At 39.2% G+C, this 12,206-nt stretch overlaps 1 protein-coding gene across 4 annotated transcripts in view; it reads right to left on the bottom strand.

The window, feature by feature from the left end:
• Nucleotides 1-12,206, bottom strand: part of ANKRD42 (ankyrin repeat domain 42) — a 70,433-nt gene that overhangs the window by 42,688 nt on the left and 15,539 nt on the right. For 2 of the 4 annotated variants that reach the window (XM_070076221.1, XM_070076210.1), the window contains exon 3: nt 8,884-8,991. The exons of 1 other annotated variant lie outside the window; for it this stretch is intronic. In XM_070076221.1, the coding sequence (XP_069932322.1) occupies nt 8,884-8,991 (108 nt within the window). Of the gene's footprint in view, nt 1-2,087; nt 2,208-8,883; nt 8,992-12,206 lie in introns of all 4 variants that reach the window. One more of the 4 variants, XM_070076226.1, reaches the window with a different exon arrangement.

Genomic DNA, 12,206 nt, shown 5'->3' with positions numbered 1-12,206 from the left:
AATTGGAGGCTTCTCTTAAAACTTTAAGGCAAAAACTAAATATAATAGAAAAAATTTTACTACAACCACTGATTGGAACAGACAAGCTAATAAGATACTAGTGAAAGTTTACAACACATATTTTATATATATATATAATTAATATATATTATAAAATAACCTTTTTAAAAAATATATAACTAGTCATATAAAATGGTTTTTAAAAAGCAACTTGGGGCCAGCATTGTGGCATAGCGGGTAAGGCCACCATCTGCAGCGCCGGCATCCCATATGGGCACTGGTTAGAGTCCCAGCTGCGCCACTTCCTATCCAGCTCTCTGCTATGGCCTGGGAAAGCAGTAGAAGATGGCCCAAGTCCTTGGGCCTCTGCACCTGTGTGGGAGACCAGGAAGAAGCACCTGGCTCCTGGCTTCAGATAGGCGCAGCTCTGGCAGTTGTGGCCAATTCTGGAGTGAACCAATGAATGAAAGACCTCTGTGTGTGTGTGTGTGTGTGTGTGTGTGTGTGTGTAACTCTGACTTTCAAGTAAAATAAATAAATCTTTAAAAAAATAAAAAGCAAACTTAAGGCAGGGCCAGTACTGTGGTGCATCAGGTTAAATAAAGCCCTGGACTACAGCGCCAGCATCTCATATGGGCGTTGGTTTGAGTCCCAGCTGCGCCACTTCTGATCCAACTCCCTGATAACAAGCCTGGGAAAGCAGCAGAGGCTGGCCCAAGTCCGTGGGCCCCTATATCCACATGGGAAAATCAGAAGAAGCTCCTGGCTCCTGGCTTCAGATCAACTCAGCTCCAGCCTTTGTGGCCATTTGGGGAGTGAACCAGCAGATGGAAGACTTCTCTCTCTCTGTCTCTAACTCTCTCTATAACTCTTTCAAGTAAATAAAATAAATCTTTTTTTTAAAAAAAAAGAACTAGTAATTTTACTAACCATAGATCTCTAATAAAATGAGATGATTTAAGTAATCAAATCATATCACTAAGAACATAAACATTAAGAACTATTGAAAAATTAATCATTTTTTCATTTTTTTTCTCTAAAGATCTCAACACTTGTGCCGGCCGTAGCGGCCATTTGAGGGGTGAACCAACAGAAAAGGAAGACCTTTCTCTCTGTCTCTCTGTCTCTCTCTCTCTCACTGTCTAACTCTGCCTGTCAAAAAAATAAATAAATAAATAAATAAAAACATTCTTCAAATTTATTTGAAATCTCAGCAGAGTGTCAATGTTTATAAAAAAAATCAACTCTTACCATAAAGTCATCAATAAGTAATTATTTTCATATATGATTTTACTATATTTTAATATTTATTAATTTATTTGTAAGGCAAAGTGACAGAGAGAGGGAGATTGACAGAGAGCTCCTACATCTACTGATATAATCCCCAAATAGGAGCAATGGCCAGGGCTAGGTCTAGATGAAGCCAGGAGCCAGGAACTCCATCTAGGTCTCCCCCGTAGGTGGCAAGAACTCAAGTATTGAGCCATCATATGCTGCTTCCCAGGGACACTAGCAGGGAGCTGGATTGGAAGTGAAGGAGCCAGGACTCAAACCAGCATTCAATATGGGATACAGGCCTCCCAAGCATCAGCTTAACCTGCTTTGCCACAATGCCCATGCCAGGAGGCTATTTTTTTATACCACAACTGAACAATATTAAAAATAAATATTACAAGAAATAAATGAAATATCTGGAGAGAAAAACTGCTTTCTAAATTAGCATAAAATAAGAGTTTTAAAAGATATGCATTGGTAGAGAGAAATTCATAAAGATTTACAATCACCTGGTTACCTTTGTTTAGAAGCTTCAGAATCTTCCCAAACTCTGAACCGGAATGAAGAACCACCTAATGCTTGTGAAATTCCTTTGTACTACTCAACTTGGGGTGAGGGGTAGAGAGGGCAGTAGGGAAGATTTATCTGAATTATTGTTCCATGTTTAAAGACGGAAAAGCTAAAGAGAACAACTAAATTACTTTCCCAGTCATATAAGAGATTTTAAAAAGTTAGGAAGAGATAACCAGACTACCAAGTACTATCCCATCTATATGATTATATATAATCACTAATTAACAGGAGTCCCTCACCACTCCACTTCGGAGCATTATTTGTAAAGTAAAAGAATGTCCATGAGTTGCAGCGAGATGTAAAGGAGTACATCCACGGTCATCCTGAGCTGCCAGATTTGCTCCATTGATTATAAGAGCCTAAAAATGGAGAAATGGAAATGAGCTTACACAAGTACATATGAAGATGCAGATTACTTTTTTTAAAGATTTTATTTATCTATTTGAGAGGTAGAGCTACAGAGAGAGGGAGACAAAGAGAAAGGTCTTCCATCCACTGGTTTACTCCCCAAATGACAGCAATGTCTGGAGCTGAGCCAATTCGAAGCCAGGAGCTAGAAGCTTCTTCTGAGTCTCCTACATGGGTGCAGGGCCCTAAGCACTTGGGCCACCTTCCACTGCCTTCCCAGACCACAAGCAGAGAGCTGGATCAGAAAAGGAGCAGCTGGGACATGAACTAGTACCCATACGTGATGCCGGTACCAAAGGTGGAAGCTTAGCCTACTATACCACAGAGCTGGCCCCAAAGACACAGATTACCTAAAGGCTGGAAATTTAGCTTATAGCTAAATTATCATATATGTTCTTACATATATGCTAAAAGCAAACCAGGGAATTGTTAACTAATCCTTAAAAAAATGCTTGAGGCTCTCTTTTAACATTACTGAGACATTTAACTAATTTTACAACCTAATTTGAGCATGTGATACATCTTACAAAGCACACTTTCAGGAGCACAGATTAATAACAATGAAAAATATTTTAATGCTAAGCCAATAAAACTGAAATTTAAACTTCTATAATTTCAAAAGCAGAATCTTTTATTAGCCGGGTTTTAAACTCAACAAAAGGATTTAGTTAACTGAAGTAAATAGTTGCAAACTCTCTAACAAGCTTGTAATTTCATGTAAGAAGCTTTAATTTTAATTTGCAATTGGCCCTGTTTCTATACATAAATTGTGTAATATAGGGGCTGGCATTGTGGCACAAGTTAAGCTGCCACTTGCCATGACATCATCCCTTATTGGATCACTGGTTCAAGTCTCAGCTACCCTACTTCTAACCCAGATCCTGCTGATGCACCTGGGAAGCATTAGATGACTGCTCAAGTGCCTGGGTCCCTGCCACATGGATCTGAGACCCAGAAGAGGCTCCTGGCTGTTGGATTCAGCCTTAGCCCAGTACCAACTGTTGTGGCCATTTGGAGAGTGATCCAGCAGATGCAAGATCTCTCTCTCTCTCTGAATCTCTCTCTCTCTCCCTCTCTCCCCAAACCCCGCCCCCGTCACCTTGCCTTTCAAATAAAATGCAACATATAGCATACCCCTCTATATCATATACAAAGTGGCTGATTTCAAAGAATTATTAGTCCCAATTAAAATCTCAGCAAGGTATTTTGTGGATATCAACAAATTGATATTAAACTTTATTTAAAAAGGCAAAAGACCTAGAATAGTCAACACAACACTTAACATAAAACTGCAGTAATCAAAACAGTGAGGTATTGGCCAAAGAACAAATAGATCAATGGAACTAAATAAAGAGGATGGAAATAGACTCATGTAATAGTAGTCAGTCGACCTTCGACAAAGGAGCAAAGGCAATAATAACTGTAGTTTCAATAAAGGTTGCTCAAATAACTGGCTATTTACCTGCAAAAACAATGAATCTACAAGTAGACCTTACACTTTTCAAAAACATGAACTCCAAATGTACTACAGACCTAAATGTAAAGTGTAAAACTATAAAACTCCTAGAGGATAGCATCTGATAAAATCTAGATGATCCAGGGTGTGGCAATAGATTTTTAAGTACACCAAAGGCACAATGCATGAGACAAAGAGTTGATAAATTGGACTTCATTAAAATTAAAAATCATTGCTGAGCTGGCACTGTGGCGTAGCAGGTTGAGCTGCTGCCTGCAGTGCCGGCATCACATATGGGAGCCAGTTCAAGTCCTGACTGCTCCACTTCCTATCCAGCTCTCTGCTATGACCTGGGAAAGCAGTGGAAAATGGCCCAAGTCCTTGGGCCTCTGCACCCACGTGGGAGACCTGGAAGAAGCTCCTGCCTCCTGGCTTCAGATTGGCGCAGCTCCAGCCATTGTGGCCAACTGGAGAATGAACCAGAGGATGGAAGACCTCTCTCTGACTCTCCTCCTCTCTCTGTGTAACTTTGACTTTCAAATAAATAAATAAATCTTTTCTTAAAAGAATCGTTGCTTTGCAAAAAACAGTGTCAAGAGAATAAATGAAAAATCACAGACTGGAGGAAAATATTTGTAAAAGGCACACCCAGTAATGGACTGTTACCCTAAATATACACAGAACTCTTAAAATTCAAGAAAACAACCCAGTTTAAAATAGATCAAAGACCTGAACACAGACTTCACCAAAGATTTAAAGATGGCAAATAGGTATACAAAAAAATGCTCCACAAATGTCATAATGGAAATGCAAATTAAAACAATGTGAAAACAGTACACAGCTATTAGAATTGCCAAAATCCAGAACACCAAAAACATAAAATTCTAAAAAGGACGTAGAGCAACAACTCTTGTTCACTGCTATTTGGGAGGGCAAAATGGTACAGCCACTTTAGAACAGTGTGGCAGCTTCTTACTAAATTAAACATAATCTGAACATACAATCCAGCAATCATGCTCCTAGGTATTACTCAAAGTTGAAAACTTCTATCAGTACAAAAACCTGAACTTGGATGTTTAAGCAAAACTTGCCAAAACTTGGAAGTAACTAAGATGTCCTTCTGTGGATAAATACAAATAAATTGTGGTGCATCCAGCCAATGAGCAATATTCAGTACAAAAAAGACACAAGCTATCAAACAATGAAAAAGACATGGAGGATACTTAAATGCATATTAAATAAACCAGTCTGAAAAGGCTACATACTGTATAATTTCCAACTATATGACATTCTGGGAAAGGTAAAACTATGGAGACAGAAAAAATATTAGTGTCTCCAGGTTGGAGGAAAGGGAAAGACGACTAGAGAATAGAGGATTTTTAGAACAGTGAAACTACTTTGTACAATACCTAAATGGTAAATAAATGTCATCATAAATTTATCAAATGCAATGTATGTAAGAGTAAAACCTAGGGGCCAGCAGTGTGGCCTGATGGTTAAAGCCACTGCCTTGGGGCCAGCAGAGTAGAGGGTTAAGCAGTGTCGCATAGAGAGTGCAACACCGGCATCCTATACGGGCACAGCTGAGTCCCAGCTACTCCAATTCTGATCCAGCTCCCTAATGCACCTGGAAAAACAGCAGAAAATGGCCCAAGCTCTTGGGCCTTCACCCACATGGAAGACCTGGGAAAAGCTCCTGGCTCCTGGCTTCAGATTGGCACAGCTCCAGCAGTGAGGCCAACTGGAGAGTGAACCAGCAGTTGGAAGACTCGCTCGCTCTCTCTCTCTCTCTCTCTCTCTCTGCCTCTCTGCCTCTCTGCCTCTCCTTCTCTGTGTAATTCTGCTTTTCAAATAAATAAATCTGTAAGATAATTGGAATTTCAAATTTAAAAAGTCACAACATAAAGACCTATCAACTCAGCGAATTAGGAAATACATAAAGATAACTATATAAAAAGCGATCTTTTTACACAAAATAGTACCAAAAAGCACCACAAAAGCTCTGAGAAGAAAAAGACCACTCTAAGAGAAGGATAATCAAAGTAATGGCAGCGACTTGAACTAATACTTGGAGAAAGGCAAGCATCAGCAAAGTTTCATTTGATCCTGATGTCTATTCTATTTCTCCTTCCTTACACTGCCTAGCTTTTCAAATTAATAAATACAATTTCAAATCCACTTGAAAACTGGGTGCCATCCCTACCATACACCCAACCTTTTCCTATAGTGAGCACTCATCCACTTTGTTCAGTGGCATTTTGTTACACTTTATTCTACTTAGATTAACTCATATTTCACCTATCTCCTTAAAATAAACTTCTTCATTTTCACAGTTCTAATTGATCCTGGCTCTCCTACCTTTATGATCATCCTTCTCTGAACTCTTTATTCACTCTGTGATTCCTCCTTGCTTACTAGTTATATTCTTCAACATTCAATCCTCAACTCTAAACTCTTCTCTATTCTTTATTATTCTTGAACTCTTTGTCTCCAGCCCCCTTTTCAACGGTGTGGACATTCTCTATCTAAATGAACTACAAGCATCTTAAACTGAACAAGTGTCAAATTAATTTCAACATTTTCCCTCCCAAATCTTCCCTTTCATATTTCCTAATCACTATCATATATATCTGGCTGTCTGTCTCAAAACTTTAAATTCTCACTATATTCTGTCAATGACTACTTTGCAAAATGTCTCAAGTCATTTTCTTTCTTTTCTTCTGCCACTTCTTAATTTCTCCCTCTCTGGTTTTCTCTGATTACAGGAAAAATCCCTAACTAGTCATCTTACCTCTGAACTCTCTCTTCATCCCTGGTAATCTTAGAGACATTTTACAACAATAATTTCCTAAAATATGTGTTTTATTATTTCATCCCTCTTAATGTCCATATGAGTGGATATGTATGCATACATATGTACGTATATACACATATGAGAGGTCTTCAAAAAATTCATGAAAAGTGAACATTTTAGGAGTTTAAGATTTTTTGCACCAATAATAAACTTACCTTTAATCCCATTTTCCACAAATTGTTGTCTTCTCATATACACATGTATGTATATAAAAATTCCCTTTCCTATACAAATGATCCAAAATGCCCATTCTACTTTTAAGACATTTTACAGATGTGACCTATCCAAACATACTTCATAACAGTCCACATGACAAACCATTTATACTCAGTCAAGCTCAAATAATGATATATCCCCTGAACATATCTCAATCTTTCACTTCATAGCCTCCACAAAGAAATATATCATAGGGGTCAGCGCTGTGGCATAGTGGATGAGGCCGCCGTCTGCAGTGCTGGCATCTCATGTGAGCACCAGTTCTAGTCCCGGCTGCTCCACTTTGATCCGGCTCTCTGCTATGGCCTGTGAAAACAGTGGAGGATGGCCCAAGTCCTTGGGCCCCTGAACCCACGTGGGAGACCTGGAAGAGGCTCCTGGATCCTGGCTTCAGATCAGCACAACTCCAGCCGTTGCAGCCAACTGGGGAGTGAGCTGGCGGAAGGAGGACCTCTCTCTCTGTCTCTCTGCCTCTCCTTTTCTCTCTAACTGACTTTCAAGTAAATAAATAAATCTTTATAAAAAGAAGTACATCATAGAGATTAATAGGGCGAGCCTAGGTTCAAATTCTGACTTTGTCAGTGACATAAACAATGAACTTAACATTCTGAATCAGTTTCCCGATCTATGAAAAGAACTCATAGAATTGTTGTATCAAATGAGATGATGCATGAAAGACTGTTATTGACAAATTAAAAAATATTGAATAAGTGATATGCATTACTTTTAATGGATCTGAACATATTTCTTGCTTACAACACTTCTTATCTATTTAAAATCAATCTGGTTTTTAGGCTTAACTGATGTTTTATTTCCTACATTTATAATTTCTCAAACCTCTCCCAAATTCTAAAATTCTTCTCTTCTATATTTTTCACTAAAACCCTAATCATAAAAAACCCCTAATCATAAACTTTTCTTTGTATTGTTTTATAATTCACTGAGTAGAATTTCTATCACTTCAAACAAAATCCCAGGCTTCTTACCGGCAGAGACTGTTTCCTTATACAACTCTGTATTCTTCCAAATTCCAGTCTACCTTATACATTGATTAAATGTAGATTCTCTAATAAACAAGATCCTGCCACATGTTAATGTGTTACTCTGGTCAGGAAATAAATTAAATAAGGAATTTTAGGCATGGCAAGTGCCTCAGTCTGTTCAGGCAGCTACAACAAAATCCTCTAAATTGGACAGCTTATAAACAATAAAAATTTATTTCTCACAACTCTGAAGATAGAATTCCAAGATGAAAGTGCTAACAAATTTTTTGTCTGGTGGCAGCCCATTCTGCCTAGACAGCACCTTCTCACTGCATCCTCACATTCAGTTTAAGGGGTGAGCTAGTTCTCTGGGGAGAGAGTTTCTTTTATAAAGATACTAATTCCACTCATGTCAGCAAAGTCTTCATAACTAACAACTTCCCCAAATGCCCTACCTCCTAATACCATCACCTTGGGATTAAGATTTCAATATATTGAGTCATGCCTCCATATTCACAGGTTTCACATACACATAACACACAACAGAAAACATCAGGAAAAAAAACTTTTATATTGAACATATACAAACCTTCTTCCTTGTCATATTCCCTAAATTGCATTCTGTAACTTTTATTTATGTAGCATGTACATAATGTTTAAATAATCTACAGATAAGTTAAAGTCTATGAGAAGATATACATGGAATATACACATATGCTACACTATTGAATATAAGAGATTTGAACATCTATAGATTTTGGTAGCCTTGGGGGATCCTGTAGCCAATCCCCTATACATACAAAGTGACACTTGTATTTATTTGGGGAACAACAAACATTCAGAACATAACAGCAAACTAGAAAGGAGATCATCTGGGCATGACTGTGATGTGTCTCAAAACAATCCAGATGGCCAACTACTTCAGAAATAAAAAAATCACTGGGCTCATACCATAGAAGTGGAAAGTTAGTATCAAAATATCTGAGTCATAGAATCTAGTAAGTTCTTGTTTAGAACATAAATCTACTGGATCAGATAGAATAATTGCAATATCCCAACAGAACAATGCTAAAGTAATCCAGCTTATTGAATTTAAAAAATCCCCAAGTGATTATTACCTGCATACAAGCATCTTGACCTCTAATTGCAGCTATGTGAGCTGCTGTCCAACCTCTTGAAGTTACTTGTGTGATATCAGCTCCATGCCACAGTAGCCAATGAAGACACTAAATTAAGAAAATAGTAATAAGTGATAAAGCCTATGTTTTAACCTTGCTATATATTTAAATTTAGTCTATTATCATGAAATTACTATTGTAACCTGAGAAGCATCCTAAGTGAATTAGGATACCAGGTTTAAGGTCAAATGAAAAAGGTACAAGCACAATGACAAGGAAACCAAGATCTGGCCTCACTGTTCGGAAAATAATAACAAGCAGTAATAATTGTTGCAAAATGAAGACAATCTTTCTTGTTCATAAGGTGCAGATGCTACTTAATTTTAGCCAGTTGTTACTATGACTGAAATGTCAATCCAAAGTTGGTAAATAGAGGACAGCATTGTGGCATAGCCAGTTAAGTTACCACTTGGGATGCTCCTGCCCCATATGGGCACCAGTTCAAGTTCCAGCCACTCCACTTTGGATACAGCTCCCTGTTAATGTGCCTGGGAAAGCAGAAGATGGCCCAAATACTTGGGCCCCTGCACCAACATGAGAGACCCTGATGAAGCTCCTGGCTCCTGGCTTTGGCCTGGCCCACCCCTGGCTATTGTGGCCATTTAGAGAGTCAAACAGTGGATGGAAGATCTCTTTCTCTCTCTCTCTCTCTCTCTCTCTCTCTCTCTCTCTCTTTCTCTCTCTCTCTCTCTCTCTCTCTGTGTGTGTATGTGTGTAACTCAGCCTTTCAAATAAATAAATCTTTAATTTATATACATATTATATACATACATACATACACACACACAAAGTTGGCAAATATTCTGTTTAATCAATACTAGGCAAGTTGGGGCTGGTGGAGTAGCAGGCAATGCTGCCACCTGCAATGCCAGCATCCCATATGGGCACTGGTTCATGTCCCAACTGGTCCACTTCCCATGCAGCTCCATGCTAATGTGCTGAGAAAAGCACTGGAAGGTGGCACAAGTATTTGGGCCCCAGCCAACCATATGGGAGACCAAGACGAAGCTCCTGTCTCCTGGCTTCAGCCTGGTCCAGTACCAGCTGTTGCAGCAACCTGGAGAGGGAACCAGTGGATGAAGGATATCTCTCTCTCCTTCCCTCTCTGTAACTCTTTCAAAATAAATATATAAATCTTAAAGAAAAAAAAAAAACACTATACAAGCCAAACAAAACACATATAGTGAGCAAACTTCACAAAAAGCTGCTAGTCTTCAATCTCTACCATAAATCCTAAATAGGTCAAGAAGCTTTATACCAAAAGAAATGTTGTTACACTGATCGACTATTTAAAAAGTTAAGTGTTTTATTAAAAGGGGTGGGTGTGGTCAGATGTATCGCAAAATTTTTTTAAATTAATCTAAGTCTCAATATAACAGAGTACTTACAGGTCTATTCCACACATAATGATGTTACTATCTTTACATGTTCAAATTTGTGGATTCTATTCCCAAGAAGCCTCTTTTTTGTTAAGAATTGATTGTATCACTGAGATACAATGTCACATCTGTCAGAGCCATATCATTTGTTTAAAAGACTTATCACAGATTAATAACCAATAGAATATTTGTAAAAGCCCAATCTCGCTAATAGTCACAATAAATCATTCATTCATTCAGCAAATATTTATGCTCAGGTACAGAATAAAGTCACTATAAACATTCACATACTGATTCTGCATTTCTCTTAGATAAATACAAAGAAATGAGGTTGAAGAAACAGAAAATCTGTTTAACTTAAAAGAAGTTGATCTGAACTTAGAAAACTGATTACTAGAGACTGAGGAAGGAATGATAAAAGGAGGTTGTACAAGGGCTACTAAAATACAATTAGTGTTCCACAGAACATAGCAGTGACTACCGTTTACAGTAATGTCTTATACACTGTATGAAGAAATAGAACAAAGGAGCTCGGGGCCAGCGACACGGCGCAATAAGTTAATCCTCCGCCTGCAGGGCCAGCATCCCATTTGGGCATCAGTTCCAGTCCCAGCTGCCCCTCTTCCAATCCAGCTCTCTGCTATGGCCTGGGAAAGCAACAGAAGATGGCCCAAGTGCTTGGGCCCCTGCACCCACGTGGGAGACCTGGAAGAAGCTCTTGGCTCCTGGCTTTGGATCCATGCAGTTCCAGCTGTTGCAGCCATTTGGGGAGTGAACCAACAGAAGGAAGACCTTTCTCTCTGTCTCTCCCTCTCACTGTCTGTAACTCTACTCTAAAATAAAAATAAAATAAAATAATAAAAAATGAAATAAAATAAAATGAACTGAAATAAAATGAAATGAAATGAAAGAAAGAAGGAAGGGAGGGAAGGAGGGAGGAAGGGAGAGAAAGAAAGAAAGAAAGAAAGAAAGAAAGAAGAAAGAAAGAAAGAAAGAAAGAAAGAAAGAAAGAAAGGAGGGAGGGAGGGAGGGAGGGAGGGAGGGAGGGAGGGAGGGAGGGAGGGAGGGAAAGAGAGAGAGAGGGAGGGAGGGAGGGAGGGAGGGAGGGAGAAGGAAGGAAGGAAGGAAGGAAGGAAGGAAGGAAGGAAGGAAGGAAGGAGAGAGAGAGAGAGAAAGAAAGAAAGAGAGAGAGAGAGGGCGGGAGGACGGAAGGACGGAAGGAGGGAAAAGATAAAGGTCCTGGCTCCTGGCTTCAGCCTGGCCCAGCCCTGGCTGTTATTCCATTTAGAGAGTGAAGTAGTGGATGGAAGATCTCTCTCTCTCTCTTTCCTGCTCTTCTCTGTGATTTTTTAAATAAATCTTAAAAATAATGAGTTTTATTTCTGAAAAATATTGAGACAACTCAAAAATAATTCAAAGGCTGGGGCCGATGCTGTGGTGTAGCTGGTAAGGCTGCTGCCTACAGTGCCAGCATCCCATACGGATGCCAGTTGAGTCCCAACTGCTCCACTTCTGATCCAGCTCTCTGGTACGGCCTGGGAAAGCAGTAGAAGATGGCCCAAGTGTTTGGAACCCTGCACCCACGTGGGAGACCCAGAAGAAGCTCCTGGCTCCTGGCTTCGGACCTGCACAGCTCTTGCAGTTGCGGTCAACTGGGGAGTGAACCATCGGATGGACGATCTCTCTCTCTCTCTATGCCTCTCCTTCTTTCTCTGTGTAACTCTATCAAGTAAAATAAATAAATCTTAAAAAAAAATAAATAATTCAAAGGCTACTACCTTGGGAAACTAAGAAAAGAAGGGAAAAGAATAATGGTTTGGAGGCTGGCACTGTGGTGCTGTGAGTTAAGCGCTGCTCACAATGCTGGCATCACATATCAGAGTT

The sequence above is a fragment of the Oryctolagus cuniculus genome, chromosome 1 (assembly GCF_964237555.1).
Source record: "Oryctolagus cuniculus chromosome 1, mOryCun1.1, whole genome shotgun sequence".
In the NCBI taxonomy this organism is placed as follows: domain Eukaryota; kingdom Metazoa; phylum Chordata; class Mammalia; order Lagomorpha; family Leporidae; genus Oryctolagus; species Oryctolagus cuniculus.
This window is presented reverse-complemented; position numbering and strand designations above follow the sequence as displayed.